This window comes from Amphibalanus amphitrite, unplaced genomic scaffold, assembly GCF_019059575.1.
Source record: "Amphibalanus amphitrite isolate SeventyFive unplaced genomic scaffold, NRLGWU_Aamphi_draft 000521F_arrow, whole genome shotgun sequence".
In the NCBI taxonomy this organism is placed as follows: domain Eukaryota; kingdom Metazoa; phylum Arthropoda; class Thecostraca; order Balanomorpha; family Balanidae; genus Amphibalanus; species Amphibalanus amphitrite.
Window position 1 is genome coordinate 270,527 of NW_024882015.1, and position 21,577 is coordinate 292,103.

General features: G+C 51.0%; 1 protein-coding gene and 1 long non-coding RNA gene across 2 annotated transcripts; one reads left to right on the plus strand and one right to left on the minus strand.

The window, feature by feature from the left end:
• Positions 1–174: 174 nt before the first annotated feature.
• On the plus strand, positions 175–9,303 carry LOC122393187 (aprataxin and PNK-like factor). The gene is made up of 7 exons (XM_043389011.1): positions 175–425; positions 1,036–1,110; positions 1,472–2,089; positions 2,292–2,929; positions 3,169–3,365; positions 5,187–5,433; positions 8,410–9,303. The coding sequence occupies exons 1-6, from the start codon at positions 306–308 to the stop codon at positions 5,390–5,392; spliced, it is 1,854 nt and encodes a 617-aa protein (XP_043244946.1). The 5' UTR covers positions 175–305; the 3' UTR covers positions 5,393–5,433; positions 8,410–9,303.
• Positions 9,304–12,529: 3,226 nt separating this feature from the next.
• LOC122393197 lies at positions 12,530–17,580 on the minus strand. The gene is made up of 2 exons (XR_006258656.1): positions 16,910–17,580; positions 12,530–13,522 (listed from the first exon to the last, which is right to left on the minus strand). It is a non-coding gene; the product is annotated as an uncharacterized LOC122393197 (long non-coding RNA).
• Between the last annotated feature and the right edge of the window lie 3,997 nt (positions 17,581–21,577).

A 21,577-nucleotide genomic window follows, 5' to 3' on the forward strand; every position in this document is an offset into this window, starting at 1 on the left:
AGAACAGTTGCGTCATCAAAATTTACACTATTTGACTCAAATGTCCAGCGAGTTAGATAAATAGTCAGTAAACAGACGAATCAGAGTACAGGGATTGTGACGTCATTAAAATAAGCAGCCAAGTAGAATGTCAGCGAAGGTGTTTCATCCTTGGCTTGGTCAGACAGACACACGCAAAACACACCAAAAAACACACGAGTCTGAGCACGTAGGAGGTGTTATTATATATCTACCTTGCACGTAGGTAGTCGTGTGAAGATTTTATGTTGATCCTGTATGATAGATAAAAGTACACTGGTACAGTCATGTCACGGGAAGAGCTAAAAACACGAATAGATCCTTACCTGAAGAGGATCGATGCCGACGGAGAAGATATCGGCATCCCGCCGGGAGTGACGTGTTTTGGAAGAGGTCCGTTTCTAAAGGTGGGTATCAATATCTGGATATCTGTAAGTATCACTTCATTGTAATATATGCCATAAATTTGACGATGCCATTGAATTTTATACACTCTTACAATTGACTCAAAGAACAAATTTTTTTATATATTTTTTTTATAAATTTAGTCCGAGTGGTTGAATGGGTGGATTTGAGGAATCAGAGCCCGCACTAAGCATAGCTTGTTGTGCTGACCCTGACTCCACCACCCGATCGCGCAATTCCAGTTGTATGGCAGAATTTTGTCCGAATGTTTAACGTGCCCTCACGACTGGACACGGCCCCCTCCGCTCACTCACGTTACCTGGCTTCTGTGCGGCCCCTGCCACGACACGCATGCCATTACACGTAGGAGCTAAATGTGGCCGCCCGCACCGGGGCTTGAACCGGGCTCTCACCACCGGCTAAGCGTCGAATTCCGGAGCTTTAATCCACTCGGCCACGGAGGGGACTATTAAGTAGGTATTTAGAAATTAAGTAGGTATTTGTAAAAAATGTAGGAAATTCACTGTTAGGAAGTTAGTACATAATAGCAACCAATACTGTGCTTTACCCCTTATGTTTTTGTGCATGATTCAGTGTATTTGTCATTTTCAGTGCAAGGACAAGAAGGTGTCGAGAAATCATGGCCTGCTGGAGCTCGCCTCTGATGGACAAATTTACATCACAACTGTAAGCTATTTGCTGATTCTCATAAGTCTGAGGCTTCCAATGGTTGGGTGAATTTCTGCTTTCGCATCCTTTAAAAACTGGAGAAATTCACCAAAAAAAAAAAAAGAGAAATGAAACTGTAAAGAAAGAACATATCCTTCTCAGGTTGAAAAATGAGATTACTTACCACACATTGAACATAAATCGCTGACCTAGAAAATTAATTAAATTATTTCTGTCACAGTCTGTCTGGTCAACCTGCATTGTCTGTGCATTCATTGGGAATTGTGTTACCTTCTAAGTTTGTAAAAAGAGTAAGGTACTGACTGCAGATTCCTGCTGATGTTGGAATTGCTCTTTATCTGTTTTTCCCTGTTTTCAGATACATTCTATCTTATATGTGAGGCCTGCTGGCAAGAGTGAGGTTAAACATCTGGCAAAGGACGAGAAGCAGCTCCTCCTTGATGGGGATGAGTTTCGTCTTCTACCAGAAACCTTCTGCTACAAACTCTGTGTTCCAAACACACCTGGCACTGCAGAAGACAAACATCCACCCACTACAGTTGGTGACACCAAGACAGAAATAACCAGTCCTAATGAAGGGGGAAGAGGACTCACTGAAGATGACCAGCCTAGTGACAGTCTCCAAGGGATCTCTCAGACTAAGAACACTGCCAGTACCAGTGGTGCCAACAAGGAGGAAGCTGGTCCAGCTCCTGAAACTGTCCTGGCTGAAGAAAACAGAGTGGGTGTTACTTCTGACAAGACCACCACAGACACAGGAGCTGATAATGTCACTGCTGAAGACGATTCCTTGCCACCAAGGGTGGCCCCAGGGCCTTCTGAGACCTCTGTCCTGCCACATGGTGCTCAGGCAGATGAGTTGACAAGACCCAGTCACAGTGCAAGGAACCAGGGAGAAGGGGCATCTAAGGCGGCAGCTTCATCAAGGGCTACAACAGACCATGCTGCTGGAGCACTGAGCAATGGTGTTGGAAAGGTACCTATGAAGTAGTAGTGCAATGCATTGTGCTCCTGTCAATGTTCTATTTTAATGTCTCCAGTTTTTTTTTGTGAATTTCACAATTATTTGTGCACACAGTTTTTGCTATCTCATTTGTAGAAAATTCAACTTAATTATACCTAACTAAAATTCCTTAGTTTTATTTTTATTTACCCATGAACATGTCTGCCTTCCTCAGGTGCCAGTCATAAACGGCTCTACCCGAAAACGGAAGCTGCCGGCCTTCCTTCTGGACCTGGATGTGGACTCTGCCGTGTGTGCCGCCGGCCCCTCCGCTGACACTCTGAAGAAGCGCGGCCGCCCGCGGCCGGGGGGCGCTCGAGGAGGGTCCTCGGTCGGCCGGGGACAGCAGAGGGCGTCCCCGGGCACCAGCGGCACCCCACGGGGCCGGGGCCGCGGCCGACAGCGCCCCTCGGAGAGGCAGCAGCTCTCACAGCAGTCGGACGACGAGCTGGCGCCGCCGACTCCGCCGTCCGCGCCGCCGCCGCCGCAGAGCACGGACGCTGCAGCGGAGACTGCAGCGTCTACTGAGGATCCATCGGTGACGAAATCTCCCGCCTCCAAGGCCTCACCGCCGCAGGAGTCCTCTCCAACCATAGACGTCGGGTCTCCGTCTGATGAACAGGTCACGGCCGCCGCTAGCGCTTCCACCGGGCCGGCACCAAGCTCTAGTTCGCCACTCACTCGGAAGGTGGCAGCACAGGACAACTCGCTCAGGGGACACGCAGTGTCTGATGATAGCGGTGACGAAGATGACCCCGCTGCGGCGAGCTCCAGCCAGCGAGAATGCTGCGCCTATGGGGCCAATTGCTTCAGGTGGGCCTTCATTTTGTGGTGCACCTCTCACCCAAGAACGCATTTCACATCTCAAATGTGTTAGTGCTTTAGTGGCAACGATATTGTCACCTTTTCAAAAAAGTTTGGTGACATTTTGTCTAAACGAAATTAAGTGAAAAATCCTCTTCGTGACTGAGTGAGCCATGATATCAGTGTTTCTCCACTTGTCTTTTATTGATTATGTCCCACTAATCGCACCTCCCTTCCTCCGACCGCAGGACGAACCCGGTTCACCGGCGGGACTTCTCCCACCCGGGAGACGCCGACTACCAGGCTCCGCCGCCGCCGCCGCCGGCCGGGCAGCCGCTGCCCGAGTGCGAGTTCGGCGTCAACTGCTACCGACGTAACCCGCTGCATCGTCAACAGTTCGCGCACACGTCCCGGCCCAACCCGCGCCGAGAGGCGAAACGGAAAGGTGAGGAAGGGAGGGCGAGGAGAGAGCAGGGAGTCGGGAGAGAGGACGGGATGGAGCGAAATTCCCGAGGTGAGGGTGGTTCTTAAGCACTCGTCGGAAGTTGCGAAGTCGGGGGGGGGGATTGTTTTGTTGGAAGTTCCCATGAAGTGCAACACTCTTTGTCACTGGTTGAGATATCATATTACGCTGCCTTTAGCAGGATTTTGCAGATTTAGCTGGTGACATAACATGAGCTGGAAATCTTCGGTGATGATCCGCCCAGTTTCGGGCTACCCTCGCAGATAAGCTGGCAGCCCCCAGTTAAGCGGTAGACGGACACGGAAGTGAAGATAAGTGGCACAGGTGCTTGCACCGTGTCCGTTCTGGATTATCGCCCGGTTATTTTGTTTTTTATTAGATGAAAAGCGCCGAGATTTTGTTGTTATGTGGGTTTGGCAACACCGCTGCATGCTTGCGTCATAGTTGGCCGGAGAGATTACCCTATAAAATGGTCTTTGAGTTCATTGTTGTGAGATGGGCCCTTTTGATGAGGATGACGATGCCTTTAGCGCGTGCATTGAAGAGTGGAGGAGCTGGTATCACTCCATTCAGGCATTAATGGAATGCTCGTAGGCTGGTGCGTCTCGGGGGCCTCCACTATTGGGGTCCCAAATGTTCGCTTTGGGGTCCCACATGGGACCTCAAAAGTATACAAAGTTACACCCATGGCTCGTAGGTCTAATTAATCTGGGCATCGACTGTCCTTGTGTACTTTCTATTCGCCAATTCTCGATTCATCGACAATGTAAACTAAAAACCCTCAAGTTTTACCTCTGAAATAGATCGTTGATTTTTCCTCACGTCAAGTTAAATTATTTTCGTGCTTCTCCTGTCAGTATTTTGTTAGTATCATCGTTCGATTTGCCACATCCGTGAACACTTACTTATGCCTTTCAACTCATAACAGTCGTGAGGTGCGCGCGCGATACTTGAGTCGCCGCTGTCTCCGCCACTTAAACCGCATCCTGCTGTCGTCCTGGGCGACGCCTTTTTTCAAACCCTGTAACGTTCCCCATCAAGATACCTGGTTGGAACGCGACCAAGGATTCCCGGCGCGCCACGCGTGAGGTGTCGTCTCCACCCAACCCGGAGACCCGGAGACCGCACGTCTCCGGGTTTGGTGACCATCTCTGGCTGCTTGCCTTCATCAGATACAGCATTCATCATATCAGATACCTACGTCCCGCAGAGTGTTCAGATCGCACTCCGATCGCGGACTTTGGCGGAGAAGACGGACTCAGTTTGCCGGAACTGGGGACACGTCACTGCTAGTTTGGAGGGCAGGCGGTGGCTGGGACGGGGAGATAGCGGTCAGATATCTGTCCATCTCGTGAGGAGGGTAGATGTGTGTTTACTGGTGTCACAGGCCCGTGGTTGGAGATGGTGGCGGTTGATTGTCGGTGTTTCCAGGTGGCGCGGGAGATGCAAGTGGATTGAGGTGTTACCTGCTCTTGTTTGAGAGAGATGTGGTTAGGTATGACTCTATTGTAGCAGTGTTAAGAAGGAAATGGGTGGTGTATTCCGCTAGGTCGCATCATCACACTTTAACGGAATATCCAGCTTTTTGTACCCCAGATGTCACCTCACTTATCTTTTTTCAAGCAGTACCGTTTGTGGCGAACTTTCCCAGTTGTCATTCGCTCACCCAACACACTATCTCACCACTCCTATTACACGCTTGGTGCTCAAGTATGCGCGCCTTTAAGTCCCAGTTTGCCAAGAAATAAACATGAAGCAACACACATGGTTCGCATTAGTGACTCCTCTCTGTCCCATTCACAGCGCGTCAGAAGGCCAAAAAGGCCGCCGCCGGTGACACCCCCGACTCTTACGACCTGGATGACTCGTTCATCAACGACTCTGAGTCGGACGATTATGCCCCGGATGACTCGGGCTCGGACTGGTCGGCCGATAAGGGGTCGGGGTCGGATGACGACGACCGCCGCCGGCGGGACCGGGAGGCCAGGAGACTCACCGGCGGACGATAGCAGGGTGGCGCTGGCTGATCGGCACAAATACACGCACACAGGTGGGTGTAAGCTGTTGGGGTACCGGACTCCGGAGCGCTTTTCGGTGTTGGTTTTTGTCAGAATGCTACCAGCCTGCCGGCATTAATTATTGATTTCTCCTTGGTGATATTTACGTGTAGTGTGCGGCTCGCCAATGTGAGGCCAAGTAACTTCCATATAGCTATGCAGAAACTGGCAGCATGCTGATAAAAAGCGACACCGAACACCGCTCGGGCGGTGCCGACAGCATTAGTTGCCAAATCGCTCACTCCATCATATTTATAATATGTTGCGTCTTTTTCGTCCCGTTATCGGTCTGTCTTATTTTCATCCACATCTGATCAAACTAAGCGCATATCCATTGTCCATTATGCAAACATCGCAGGGTAAATCGTCATGCTGGCAACACGTGCGTTTCTATAATCGCTGAATAGGATTTGGGCGTGCTATCTTTGGCTGCGACTCACGGCCCGTCGCGGTGGGCAAAGATACGGCCGCACCGTGACGCAGATTGGCGCACGCGTGGTCGGCCGGCGCGGAGCTGCAGGCTCCGCCGGACTGGAGGTGGCTGTTTAACCGCTCAGCGGGCCGGCGTGACGGGGTGGTTGAAAAACTTCTCGGCCGCAAATTATGCGAAACGGGTGGGCCGTGGCCGTCCTTTCTGGGCTGTGGGATATTCCGCCGCGACAGTCCCGGATGCCACGAGATGGACATGTAACTGGCTTAATTTTCATGTGGACTGCACAATGGTATAATTTGGTGGAAATTCCAGGTAGTTTGTGAAGTAACTTGTTGCAGTTTATGCCAATCACTGGCGGTAAGACAAACGGCGGTTTTATGTCCTAGCTGTCGGTTTTTCCGGATTTTTGCCGCCGGCTAAACAAATCACAGTCGTGCTGTGTGGCCAGCCTGGGAGCCTGACTAGCTCGTGGTGTTACTGCTGGCGGCTCCTCCGAGATAACTAACCGACAACGATCAGTAGTGAGACCACCCTCAGCGGTGCTCAGCCGCGGACACCCGAGAGTGACGCGGCCAGAGTCACCAGGGCGATATGGGAGCGGAAAGTCCCGGACCGAGTTCGTTTTCGGTGATAGCAATCGCCGCTTGGATAACTATTGCGTCATTGCGTCCGAGATTGGACCATGAATCTGCGCCGATGTGCGATGCGAGGATAAGATGCCTGTTACTGGCTCCGTGTCCGCCTATAGCTCCTGGTATTACGTGGCCACCAACGTATCTGCCGAAGCTTGCGCGACAGTAGCAACTGTAGTCTGCGAGTAATTGTGAGTGGCTAGTAGCAACTGACAATACAATTTGGCGTTCGACAGAAGCAAGTTGTAAGACAGCTCAGCGAGTTGCATACTTTTTGAACGGTGTCTCTTCGTTGCGATTCTGAGGTCCGTAAGAAGCTAAAGAGGAGCGCTTCTTGGTTCCCAGTCAGAAAGAAGCTGACCTTTGGCGAATTTGAAAAAGGTCTCGACATTGACAACAACTATAGCAACAACGTTTTGATTAACTCTTGAAATGACCAAAATCTTTATGTATGGTTATTTCACTTTTAACTGCCTCTAAACTTTATAAAGCTTTTTTGAAGCGTAGTAAATGAAGCTGGTCAGACGGAACCATCACTCGGTGTCCGCTGGTATCACTTGTCGGTGGTCACTTGTAGTCTTCTGCGATGTTGGTTGTCCGTGAGTTGTTTATTTTGAACATTAAAAAGGTCAGGTGTCAAAACGTTAAAGCTAAAACTAATGGATCCCTTGCATTGCCAGTTGTATCGCTCATTATTTGAGTCTATGCTTTATAATTGTGTTACCGCGACGGCGTAACATCAAAGATACAGGAAGCGTTCAATCGAACGCTTTGGATGTTTAGTTAGTTAAAGTGGAAATGCTCCTGTAGGCCTGTATGGCCTGTAGAGAAGCATTACTACGCTGACTGTGTAGCAATAGTCAGTGGAACGCTTAGCCATAGAGACTAAAGGCCTGGCTACACTATGCGTTTTCTGCGTGCGTTTTTTGCGAGTTTGCGTGATTTGCAGAATATCGTTCTAGAAAGAAACGAAATTACGTTTTTGTCATATGCTTTTCATATAAACTTTTAATTAACATAAACGTTTTATTAATTTTTTATATCAATATTAAAGAAGTTTATTTAATAATAACCCTTTTTCTAGAACGATATTACGCAAAACCCGCAAACACGCAAAAAACGCACGCAGAAAACGCATAGTGTAGCCAGGCCTTAATCGCTAGTGTTTTCTGAAATGCATTACCCTCATTTTAAATGCATTTACCCTCAGTCAAATCCAGCCACCTCGATGAGTTGTTAGGCCTCGAAGGTCCGGCTCATATATCAGCTAAATGTGCAGGTGGTCGCTAAAGTGCAGCCGATTCACAGCAGATGATGCTTCGTTGTATGCAGGGTGATGTCACATTCTATTTATATTTTCAATGCAGTTGTGGGCTACTTAGCAAGGTCTTTCAGGCTTCAACCAATCTCGCATTCCCGCTTTGGATTCTTGTTTGTAATTTTAATTAAAATGTGCATGTGTTTCTAGTCATATGTATTCTCCGATATATTATGCCGATGACTGTTCTTGGAATTTCCAGAGGAGTATGAAGATGCAACTGACAATAATAGCTCCAAAGTCCAAGCTATCCCTTGTCCCATATGTGGTACCCGCCGCTGTTCCGTTTCATTTCACTCTCCAAGCTTCCACAGATAAATACTATATTTTCAGACATGCATACGATAACAGTAACACTAACACAGATCGGCTTAGAAATCGCCGTACGTTATAGCAGAGCCAGATTCGCCAGCGCCCTAACCTCGGGCTGCGTGCGCCGCTCTATACGTCTTCGTCGACTGACCTAGCAGTCGACCACGCGCCCAACAGTCACCGCGCCCGCCTCCCCGCCGCGCTATCTAACGATTATTCCAGGACCGTTTCATATCGGTCGAAGAGTGGGACATGAGATCTATTTCCTCTACAGGTATCGAGGCGACTCGCGGCGCACGTCAGCTCTGATGGGCGGATCGTCTGAAACGTCGAGAGCGCGGCTGGATGGAAGCAAAGGTGCTGAGATGATCACGATCGGTCTCTCCATGAATGCTGGGGAATGCGAGACGACTTGCCATGCTGTCAGCAGGCTGCTCCAGATGCTTGTCGCCTCAGAAAACAGGTGTGTTGAAGCTGCAATTACGCTCACTGTTGCTCAGACATGCCTCGACACAAACAACGCCTTGAAGAACCCTGGCTGATGCTGCCACCGCTAATGATTCTGCCGGTAGTCGCAATCTTCCGCCAGTAACCGCAGTGTGCTGCTCCAGCCGTCGCGGCCCAGAGCAGGGCCTGCCTCAACAGGCGTTTTTCTCGGAGTGACGATGTCGTTATGTGACGCAGAAGATGCCGTCGCCGTTGTGTGCGATCTGGGCTCAGGTGATGTCGGGTCATGATTTGGACGGGTCAGCTCTCTGGAGAGTTACTCGTACTTTTCGCCACCGTCCAAACCGTCTGCGAAAGGAGAAACATGGGTCAGTACCTGCTGGTTGTGAGCGTGATTTTAGCCCGGCCTTTCGGGTGTTTTTTAATTGTCGCGTGGTTGTAAGTCAGCTGATAGTACGACACGTCTCGGGTAATGAGTTCAAGCATGTAGAACGCTTCTGTGATAATCTGTGCACTGATCTTTGGTCAACACTTGCGCTTTATGTATGCCATGCATGTCGAATTGTCGAGTCATAATCCGAGCTGCCTAGATTTGCTGTGCTGTGAGCACTGTTTTGATGACTGAGCCAACGATGTTCATGTTTGTTATGTCACGACTCATTGTGTGTTTATCAAATACATGAGGCAAAGCCACAGTTTGACAGCTGCTGGCAAGTTTGAAGCGGTCGTTTTAAGTGTTTATCGTAGTAATTAGTCAGAAGTCCGGTTGCACTCTACGGGAGGTAGTCTTATCTCTGATAATAGGCTTATTGTGTACCAGAGATCCGTTTTTATTCGACAGCATTGGATGCTGCGCATACCGCCGTCTTAATTTATGTGCCGTGCTCCTGTCCTCAGTTCCGTCCGATAGGATTACTGTATCCGTGTTTGGTCAGCACCCACAAGGCCGTGAGGGGCGGGGGAGGGGACGACAGAAAACTGGAGCGTCTCATGACAAAGCTGGACTTTTAAAGCAGGCATTAGAACAATTCAAGATTATGTGACAGAAAGGCTTGATATATGCTTGAAGTGAAAAAATGATAGAGATTTCGATAAGGAAGATTTGTTTTATTTGGATTCGTGGTTCGGTAGCTGGAGTTGTCCTCTTTTTGTCTTTCGGGGTCCCTATTTAGCTGAAAGCTGGGCGAGGTAGCCGGGAAACTAACTTCTTACGCAGGCACACTCAACACTGCCATAACTGCAATAGTACAAATAAGGCAGACGAAGGGTCACGGACTCTGCGCTTCTCTTTCTCAGCTGCACTCTTCATTCCAATTGTTCGAAGTAATGCCGCATTAGCACATAGGCATGTTGAGAGTTCCATTCAAACGGCATGCCATGGACCTCGAAAACAGCTGATTAGAATAAAAAATGGTGCAGTATTCAAATGTGTTTGCATCATCCCTGAGGCATTTCAAGCACGTTGTAGACCTATCACTTCAGGCGCTATCAGCAAGAAATACCTAATGTTTATTTAGGGTGCGTACGCTGTAGTGACTTGCAGCGCTGAACTGGCATGGTTTTGTAGCTGATTTCGCATTGCTTGTGATGTCAAATAAATTTGTAAGCAGTTTATAGCAAATTAGGCAAATGCACGAATTTTTCGCCGGCTAGCAATGCTTTATGCATTCGCCCCCCGCATTTATTGCTCGTCGTCGACTGTTTTACTTTTTCGTCCGATCTGTTCGAAATTGCGGCGGTCGCATTATTGTCAGTGACCGCTCCCTCGGCCCGTGCCGTCTGCTGGAGGGTTTTTGACCCCTCAGAATACCCCACTGACCTGCTCTCGAAGTAAGTCTCAAGCGAGCGACCTTACGGTAGTCCGCTGACCTGGTCTTCCGAGAGGGCTCTGCCTCTGACCCTCACTTTGGTACCCACTGACCTGGTTACTCTCGGGACGATCTCTGCCCCCTCTCACGGTATCCCACTGACCTGGTCGCTCCCGGGACGGTCCCCCGTCTCTAACGCTCCTGTACCCCACTGACTTGGTCTCTGGTTTGGATTCTGATATTACTGGGTACTCGGCCACTGACCTAGTCGCTCCCGGGACGGTCTCTGACCCCCTCAGGGTACCCCACTGACCTGGTCGCTCTCGGGACGGCCGCGGTACGCCGCCCGGCAGTCCTCCGCCGCCCAGCTGGTCGATACTGAGGCCGCCGCCGATCAGCAGGCAGGCGGCCGGGGAGAGCGGGATGGGCCCGCCCGGCGGTCGCGGCGGTATCCTCTCATTGAGCGGTGATCCCACACCGCTGGGCCGCGCCGACGCCGCCACCAGCACCGTCAACAGCACCAGCCAGCGCAGCGCGAGACTCGCGAGCCGGGCCATGGCGAGAGGCGTCTGCCGGCCGGCGCCGGGCGCGCACCATTTATACCCGGCGGCGGCGGCGAGACGACGACCGGCGGCACCCTGCTCCTACCCCCGACCTCCCACCGACCTCCTCCGACCTACCCCGACCCGCTGCATCTGTGGTCCGACGGGCTGAAAGGCACGGTGAACGGCGGAAATTTTCATAAACTTTTACTAAAAATCAAATCCCATAATGCAGAACCTCGAATCTCGATAAAGCCAGCTAGGTATTCGTAAAAACAGGCGCAACAGCCAAGATCACCAAAAAGATCAGAATAGCTCAAAGGCCTGCCGGGACATTCAAGGATACTAATTCAAGCCGAATCTTTTGAAACCAGCTGCATTTCCGGGATAGGTCAGGTCACTGGTGTTTGACATCAATCATCATAAGAGAATCTCTGCACGGTCCAAAAATAACGCAGCTTTGCAACGTTCTCCGTGCACACTGCACCAAGGGAATTTTATGCATAGAGATGAAGCTATTTAACGAAATACGAACTATTAAGCTGACAAGTTCTCGTAATTTGTATTTCTCGGATTTTTCATGAGCGTGAGCTGTGGTCAGGTGACCTAAGTGACTACGTGACTAGTCACTAGGGTCGCTTGAGGTCATCGGAGTTTTTCGTCAATAAATCCCGGCTAAACTAACCTGGCGAGTCGAGAAAAGTGTCAATGCATTCTGAATGAGCTACCGAATCGAACGATAGGTATGTGCTATGACCTTCAATCAGCTTCATGACCGAGTGACTTTGAACTTTGAGTGATTTTGGCCTTGACCTCAGATCAACTCATGTTGACCTTTTCCAAACACGCCTAAAGCGTTTCTTTCGATGCAGGTGAATATGAAGAACATGGTGGACCCAAAGCGCAGCTCTATGAACATTTTTCTGGCGAAGTTATCAAAATCCGGACCTCTACCTTGGGGCCCTTGTCCCTTGACCTGACCTCGGAGGTCACCACTTGTCCTGAAGCCTTTACCGCCCTGCGGCCGACGCGTGGAAAATGGGAATAGGTGCCTACGTCCAGCGAGAAGACTGAATGTTTAGCATAACGCCTATGGCGGCGCATCGAAATGAAATGGGCAACCTGCCCTCCCCCTCAAAAGCTCTCCATCCCCTTCCCTCCTCGGCTGGGGCCGCCGACGGATAAAACAGTAGCGATCTCCCTAATCAGCTCTTTTGCTGACGTCACGCTCCGTCGACCTCCACTGCCAGCCAGGCGGATGTAGGAAGCCCCGCCCCCTGGCTACGTCACCACCAATCACGGCACAGAATCGAGCCACCCGTCCGCGCTGCCGACTTCCTCACTTGGTCGCAGATTCGTGAGCTGAGTTCTGTATATACCGTGAGCTGAGTATGTATCGGACTCTGGTCTCAGCTCTGTTCATACTTCACTTTACCCGTGTTTCTTAGCAGAACCTACTCATTTCATACCTCCCCGAAGTGTCGCGTACGATTGAAATGACGGCCTGCATTCCTTGTTTCGATTAGGTAATAGAAGGTCCCTATTTGTCGTTCGGCGGTGCTTGTATGACAAATGTCTTGTGAAAATATGTTTTATCCTACCTACTTGTTTGGATGTGTGGCTCTGCAATTCGTCTACTTTCCAGCGCTAGTCCGACTCTCCATCGCCTCAGCCCCCGCTCAGCACCGCCCCACAGACAGCGTTTGCACATAGAGGTGTTATTATTAAGGATGGGGAAAGCACAGCCACTCACTACTGATCTCATACTTTCCTCTCAACTTCTCTCCTCTAATCCCAACCAGCGCGCCATAGCCAGCGCGGCTGGTTGAGCCCGTGTACTTACCTACATCTCAAGCACTGTCCCTGACACTGTGCACGCCAGACACAATCACTGCGAGCGCCCAGCGGCCGTCGGGGTCTCGGCCGACCGGTCGAGATGACCGGAGACTGCGCCTGGAGTCTGGTGACCGGAGACTGGAGCTGGAACTGTAGACTCCCTGCTGGAGTCTCCGACTGGAGCCTCCCCACTGGAGACGACTCCCTCTCTGGTAGTGGTGACTGGAGACGACTCGAGACTGGAACTCGAACTGAACTGCCTTGAACCGCCGAGCACACGCTTTATATACGGCGGCGCCACGGCCAGCCTCGCCCCCTCCCCAGTTCGCCGTCGGGAGGAGGCCCACGTGACACCACCGTCGAGCTGAGCTGGTCCAGGGCGGGGTCGCCTCAGGCCCTCGGCACCCCCGCCCCGTACGTCCCCACCCCGGGCGCTCCTCGTCGGCCGTGACTCGCCCCACCGCGCGGGCTGGCTGCACCGCTGCCCCGGGCGCCGTCGCCGGGCTGCCGTGCCCTTGGTCCACTTTGCCAGGGTCGGCTGGTCCTGAGCCGGCTCCGGCGAGCTGCGGCTTTGCCTCCGGCGTCGCCGTCAGGCCGACCCAGCCTTGGCCGCTCGTTCCGGGTGCTGGCGGCCCCGCGGCTCGGAGTGGCGATGTGAGGGCTGGCCGGTATCTCCAGTTTTCCACATCCCTTCCACCAATATGAAGAACAAATGATTGTCGCCACGGGGGAGGGAATGAGGTAGATCTGCGTTCTGCCGGCATACGAGACACAGTCAGCACCAATCAAACACACTTGGGCAGAGACATTTGGTCGAGAAAAAGGCCCCTGATCGTTGCAGCTCCCTGACTGTCATCTGCTACTGCATAGCCCGGTTATGAAATCAATGTGGACAAGTTATCAGAGCCAGTTACTGCACATCACGACCAGGATAAGACATGACTGTCTGCGGGAAAGGAAAAGGAGCCGCCATATTGTGAACGGCTGTGGCCATTTGACTTGGGGCCGTTGCTTACTCAACTCACTGCGTTGGAGTCTAGTTAGTCTAGTTGTGAGCGTGATCCGTGTGCGCCAGTAGCTCGCCGTTGTCAGTTGGACAGCCAGGAAGACCTGGGAATTACTCAATGCGATAGGAGGATGTCCAGGTTGTCATGCTAAGAGCAGTCCTACCGCGCCGTGCCTTGGACCTTCATAGGGCTGCGTAGTGGAGTTGCCGTGAGCGGAAACGATTCGCACTGCGATATTACGCAGAGCCAGACCAGGGTTGAGCTGCTTTGGTGGCCGGCGCTCCGTGGTGACGATCTGAGTATGTTGATATCCAAGAACAGCGGTGACGGTTTCGCACGTGACACGAACCACTGGTATGCAATCAGGCAGCCTACGTGGATGACGGGTCTCCGCTCGGGATAGCCGGTAGGCCTCACCGGTTCAGGATATCCGCATAACCCGATTGCGTCTTGAGGAGACCATTAGGCAGGCGCAGCTTGCCATGGGTCAGCAGAAAGCCGATTGACAGCTGTCGCAGGTCAGTTTGGCCCGCACTGTCCGTGCAACCTCAATTGCCCGTGGGTCTAGTCAGAGATGTACCACATCGCGGTTAATCCACTTTGTATGCCCCTTTGGTCCTTTTTTACGACTACGAAGAACAATGCTCGGCATGACTAGGGAAATGTATCGTAACGAACTGGGTAAGGGTATGAGGACAAACGGCCAACTTGCTTTTACTGAGAGCGAAATTGGGAGAGACAGGCTTTGTCAAACCTCACGTCAAGCACTAGCGTTCATCACAGACATTTCACAACTAGCCCATTTAATTTCTCCGGGCTCTACTCAATTACGATAAAATTGGCCTTATATTCACGTGGCGGTTTAAAACGGGCATGTCGACAGAGCGGGAGGATACAGGAATGCGAATTGGGCACTCGTGAACTGTTTGTGGATTACGCAGAAGGCTCTGATCATCAGGCAGTTGGACTATTTAATCTCTTTCATGATGGGCCACTTATCTCACTCATTTACTCTCACTGGCTACTTTTATGAATCAACAATTACTGCGCAAACTAGCCGAGTTGCTCAATTGAAACGTAATGCCATTTTCTATCCAATGCCTACCACTTTACAAAAATAGCTTGTTTTAATCAGGGCAATCACCATTGCCGAGATGACAGTCGGAAGCGGCATTCTGAGTAGACTACTGATCAATCCAGCTCAAGATGACTACTGGAATGTAAAAGAATCTGCTCTGAGCTTATTTTCTCGGTCACTATGGACGTCATCTATTTCTACTCTTATTTCTCAGGCAGCTCCTGACATTGAAACCATTATTCAGTCTATGTCTGAATAGCTTTAAAGACTAGAGTTCTCGGAACCGATAAGGCGGTCTCCGGACCCGAGTGGACCTCCTCGGTCCGACTGTCAGGACCGGCTCGTCCACAGCCTCGCACAGAGGCTTATTATCGGCGACTGTCGAGTCCTCTGGAGCGGCGCTGTGACTGGGCAAAGCTCAGTGCGAGCAGTCTCCACTCTCCAGGGTTGGGCTAGCACTGCTGTTCCTGTAAAGAGGTGTAAGGCGCGCCATCCGACTGGGAGACGTTCCCACTGTATCGCTGTCGGGTGGTATCATGGTCAGTTCAGTTCTCCTGTCAGCTGTCAGCATGGGCTTATAAAGCTGTCGGTCCTCCAGTGTTAACGTTGCATGGATAGTCCCTTGAGGACTCCAGGGCTCCTTCCGGTCGTCACTGTGCAGTCACTATCCACAGACACAAATGCCATCGGGTACTATCGGATGTGTCCGCTTCACCTCGCCCGATCTGACCCAGTAGTAAGACGGGAAGACACTCGGTGACGTTTGATTATAGGCAATTCCTTGAACTTGAGCTGCAGCTTTCAAGTTACAAGAGGAGAGCGCACGACCCCCTAGTTTAACCTTCCCCGGCAGAAGGTAAGGCGCTATTGCACGGACTCCACTGGGCTCCTTTCGGCGTATATACGACTTCACCGAGTCCTGCTTAGCTCCTAAATCAAACGTCCCGGTCACGGAGGAAGCCTCCGGCGAAATATAGTCCTAATGACACATATTTCCCAACGACACACTAGTCCCGATCGGCTCTAACATCCTAACTAAGTGCACCTGCAGATAATGACTCACTTAGACACCACTGAATCTGGACAACAATCCACCGGCCCATCACCCCTCTCAATGTCACACCCGCAAACAGCCTCCTGCTGTTGCCGACAGGGCTACAAGAACACCTGGTTTCCTGTAGAAGCTCCTGGACCACCAACACTGTACTGCTCCCGACCACCAGTTTGGACTCGAATTTCACAGCACCACGCTTCCACGACTGATCAGACACCACTGTCGGATGAATGACTGCCAGAGCCACACAAGCCGACACTCCTCTTTGAGACAAGACAATAGCGGCACAGTTTACGATGTTTCTGATACGGGACCGGCTAGCCACTGTAAACACAAACTTCACCGCCAATCAGGAATCCAGGAGAAAACACTCCCACCAATCACAAAGCCGTTATGAGGCGTCCCAAGGTTACCGTCACTGGGTCAGTCGGGCGCCCAGTCTACACAACGTCGGGACCCGTGAAGGGGAAAGGATCACCTCAGCTGGGGCGGTGTGCGAGCGGCCGATGGAGACCTTTGTCAGACAACAGAAGAAAAAGGTGCTTTAAATTTGAAATTAAACAATCAGCTCAATTAATTTTGAATGGAGACAGTAACAGAACACCAATTCTTTAATTTCTATTAAAATTAGCCACAGCATCCCTAAAATTTAGAAGGTTCGCCGTTCGGTTAAAAACGGAAGCCATTAAATGACAAAGTCAATTCAACAACTCTATCCCACTTCTGACACCAGTGTGAAAATATGTTTTATCCTACCTACTTGTTTGGATGTGTGGCTCTGCAATTCGTCTACTTTCCAGCGCTAGTCCGACTCTCCATCGCCTCAGCCCCCGCTCAGCACCGCCCCACAGACAGCGTTTGCACATAGAGGTGTTATTATTAAGGATGGGGAAAGCACAGCCACTCACTACTGATCTCATACTTTCCTCTCAACTTCTCTCCTCTAATCCCAACCAGCGCGCCATAGCCAGCGCGGCTGGTTGAGCCCGTGTACTTACCTACATCTCAAGCACTGTCCCTGACACTGTGCACGCCAGACACAATCACTGCGAGCGCCCAGCGGCCGTCGGGGTCTCGGCCGACCGGTCGAGATGACCGGAGACTGCGCCTGGAGTCTGGTGACCGGAGACTGGAGCTGGAACTGTAGACTCCCTGCTGGAGTCTCCGACTGGAGCCTCCCCACTGGAGACGACTCCCTCTCTGGTAGTGGTGACTGGAGACGACTCGAGACTGGAACTCGAACTGAACTGCCTTGAACCGCCGAGCACACGCTTTATATACGGCGGCGCCACGGCCAGCCTCGCCCCCTCCCCAGTTCGCCGTCGGGAGGAGGCCCACGTGACACCACCGTCGAGCTGAGCTGGTCCAGGGCGGGGTCGCCTCAGGCCCTCGGCACCCCCGCCCCGTACGTCCCCACCCCGGGCGCTCCTCGTCGGCCGTGACTCGCCCCACCGCGCGGGCTGGCTGCACCGCTGCCCCGGGCGCCGTCGCCGGGCTGCCGTGCCCTTGGTCCACTTTGCCAGGGTCGGCTGGTCCTGAGCCGGCTCCGGCGAGCTGCGGCTTTGCCTCCGGCGTCGCCGTCAGGCCGACCCAGCCTTGGCCGCTCGTTCCGGGTGCTGGCGGCCCCGCGGCTCGGAGTGGCGATGTGAGGGCTGGCCGGTATCTCCAGTTTTCCACAGTCTGCATAGTGCAACAGATCGCTAATGGTCGTAATTTGCTGGTAAAACAGCGCCGCTGCGCGAGTTTGGAGTGGACATGACAGTCTGATGGTAGGTATATAGTCGACCCACTGACTGAGTTAGTTGATTCACTCCGCTATACACTCCAGTCTCCGGGATGTTCATTCCTTTGCAAGCGGCGCGTTCGCTAACATGAAGCGATATCGGCTCACGGTACGAAATTTGAATGATAACGTAAATGATGAAATGAGCCCCTTCTTTCGAACTGCGCGGCTTGATCTATAAGATATCAAACGTCCCGATTGTGTCGATAGGAAAGAAGGTAGCAGATTAATTCGATCACATGGTGATGGCGTTGACCACGTCTCGTTATTTAAATGACCTCATGTTGGTTCTTCCGCGCACTCCCATTCACAGTGTTTACAGGACGTCATATGCTGGTTTTTTTGTTGACATCTGGTGCATCCACGGATTACACACTCACGGTTTACACGACCACACCTCTGCCAGGCCTCTCATCTCTCCACTCTACCCCGAATGTCTCCCCGCTGACACGGACGATTTGACTCGATATGGGCTATCTATGTCCCGAGCTGCAGGCAACCCATCACGGAACAGTCAAGGAGACAGTGTGGCTCAGTGCCGGTCGCCGCAGTGGCGGATCCAGGGGGGGGGCAAAATGGGCATTTGCCCCCCCCCCAAACGGCATAATTTTAACATTACGCCTATGGACGTTGCATGGAAAGAATCGATAAATTGTTATGGTTTGCCCCCCCCCCAAAAAAAAAAAAACTCTGAGCTGGATCCGCCTCTGGGTCGCCGTCATTGTCACGTTGCACTTACCTATTGTGTGACGTTGCAACTTGCAAGATATGCTGCAGAACGGGAAGCGTCGTTTTATCGCGATGCGTGGTGTTATTCATTCGTCTGGTTTTGGTTGTCCGTCGTCTTTTTCAAGTTCGTAGCGTCAAGTTGTAAGACATTTTATATATAACAAAACCTGCAATATTACGTCACCATAAGTTGATCAGATAAAAAGGTTTGTGAAGAACAGCGAGCGGGAAGAAATATTTGGACTCAGATGTGTCGATCCTTGTAAAAATTTGATTTCTGCAGGATTGTTGAATCAGACAATCCTGCAAGTCCTTCCACACAGTTCCCTTCCGGGGCCTGTCAAATTCAGTGCGCTCCAGAAGCAACTTTTCCCTAAACAAGCCGAGCTCTGAAGTCTGAAGCTCCAGCGGGAAGCAGCGCCCGGGCCGCTGTCCGCCTCGGTGCTATGCGGCGCAGTATACCTCCCGTTCTGCCAGGCGGCGCTGGCCGCTCTGCGCTCGACTCGTAGGATAAATGTAAAAACGACAGAACTGCTTTCCCTGGCGGCGGCATGGGGAGGAGAAATATTCGATTTTTGGCATGTACATGTAGAAAAAGGACAAATTTGAATGGCCGATGATCAATTTTGGCGCCTGCCGCTGACAGCAAGTAAACCGCTTTAACCCTTCAATCACACGTCTTTCACAGTCATCTGGTTGAGCTTTACCAATCCTAAGTCTTTCCTTCCTTCACCTCCTCCCCTTTCCCCTCCCGTCCCCCCTCCGCCCCTCCCCAGATCCGGCGTAGCTCCGGGTAGGAGCTGCAGCTGCCAGCTGTCCTGTCCGGCCCGTAATTACGGGATAAGCGGACGATCCGAGACAACCAGACACGGATCTCCAATGTCGCGATAGTAGACAATCCGCTGTTATGTCTGGGCTCGGATTTTGGGTGCGTAAAGCGAGAGTTCAGGACCTGCTTCAGGGTGTTTGGTGTTGTGCAGAGCAGATTTGAAGTGCAGGAATGTCATGTTATAGGTATGCTTCGAACGTTTAGCCTGAGCTGAACCGCTTACGATTTCTCAACGATTGGGCATTTCATAGAGTGTTTCTCGCATAAAAGTAAGAATATGAGAAGAGGGTTTATGGGCGCAAAATAGCCACTGCAGTCGGTCCACCCCCAAGCCCAATGACAAAAGAAAATCGGCATCCCTTCGTTCATGCAGCGATTTAACTATAGAGTTCGCCGTTTATGCATAAATTCAACTTTCGAAGAGAAACTGTGTTATTTTTGTTGTGTTTGGCTTAAATTGCTCATCAGATACTTCCTCTTAGAGACCCGGGAGCTATGATGCTGCACTGTTCACTGTTCAGTGTCGTTCAGTGTTCATCGCTGCGTGCCTCATGTCAGATTATCCACGTGAGCTCCCCGACATTCGTGACACCATGCTATACTTTATCCGTGTGTACTGGGTGAAGTGGGGACATCCAAAGACCTCTTTGGCTACTGCCGGCGCAGGCTGACGGCTGGCAGAGGCGGATCTGGCTGAGCGTTCAGCGACTGGCTTAAGTTGTCCCGAAGAGACCGAGACTGTCGACCAAGGCGACCGAGCTGTGTAAGGTCTGGGAATTACCTGTCCGGCAAGCGGCCAACATCCGGCTCCTACAGCTCCCTGGCCCGTGTCAACGAGACATCGGACCCGTGCCGAGACACGGGATCCATGCCAAAGAATGATCCGTGTCCCGTGTCATGCAAGACATGGGCAGATAGTTCCTTGTCATGTGCAGCACCTTTTTCCTCGTCCAGTGAAGTTCCGAATTTCAGCTTCCAGCTCGGAGCAATCAGATGCAAACGACTCTCGATTGTGTCATTACGTGGCAACTGATTACACACGGACTTATGTTACGTCGTAGGGCGCAATCTTTATTTTTCCACCGGAAAAAGCAAGGCGCGCATGTCATATTCTAAGACGCCTGTCTCGTCCTATACACACTCGTTTTTCTGCTAAAACGTGTAATTTCATTTGTAAACGCGTTGTATCAAGAGGATTTTCAGGCAAAATCTCGTAATCGCTCGTTATTTATTGAGCGTTACTTATGGATCCAGCCAGGTGCCTGATCTTTTTGGGCAAGATTTTGGTGAACAATGCGAGCAAATTTAGAAGATTACATAATAGTGTTATTCACTTCGGTGTAATTACACGTTAAGTTACATTCCGGGACTTATGAATGATATTTAATCCTCAAAGCATCTCAAGAGCCTAACATCAGTTAGGTCACACGGTACAGGCGTGATAAAGGAGCGGAGTCGCAAGCATATCTACAAGGTTTATGAGCTGCTTTGAATCTTTCTCGTGCAAAGTCATGAGCATTATCGTTATCTTCCACCAATCGTTGTCTTGATATAAGGAGACGACGCAATGCTAGAATTAGCATAAGACTTACGTCACATAAAATTGACACCAGTGCGGCCCCTTGAAGGTCATCTGTGCTATTGTAGTCTTGTGGACTTCAGTGCTCTGAGAAAAACACGTTGCAATTCTGAATGAATCTTAAGATTTTTTAACTTTTCAGGGGGATGAGCATTCGAACCCAGGTATATATATATATATATATATATATATATATATATATATATATATATATATATATATATATATATATATTTTAGCAATTTTGTCCGAAAGGATGAATGGGTGGCTATGGGCTCGGGTGCCCCGCTAAGCAGTGCTTGTTGCGAATGACACCACGGGCCCACCACCCCACCTTGCCCGCGCCCGGTTCACCGGTGATAATTTGGATCGAAAGTTTAACGTGCCGCAGGTAGATGGCGGCACGGTCCTCCCGGGTCTAGCGTGGCCCTCTCTCGCCAGTTGCCAGCTGGCTTAAAGGTAGTGTGCCAGCTTTCTCGGACCATATGGAGTTAATGACCCGGATAAGGAGAACCGGATTTTTAGAACTTATCCATACCTTCAAAACTTATGGAAACGTCTTAAATTCTTCAAATTTTGAGTACCCCAGTGCGAAATTCGCCCCGACGGGTTGTCGGTCGTACCCCAACCACATTTCACACCACTATGAACAATAAATGCACACACTAAAATCGCTATTACCGATAGGCTCATCCAATCAAGTTTCGATAAACCCGTTCATCATCATCTCCTGCGGTTTCGAACACGCCT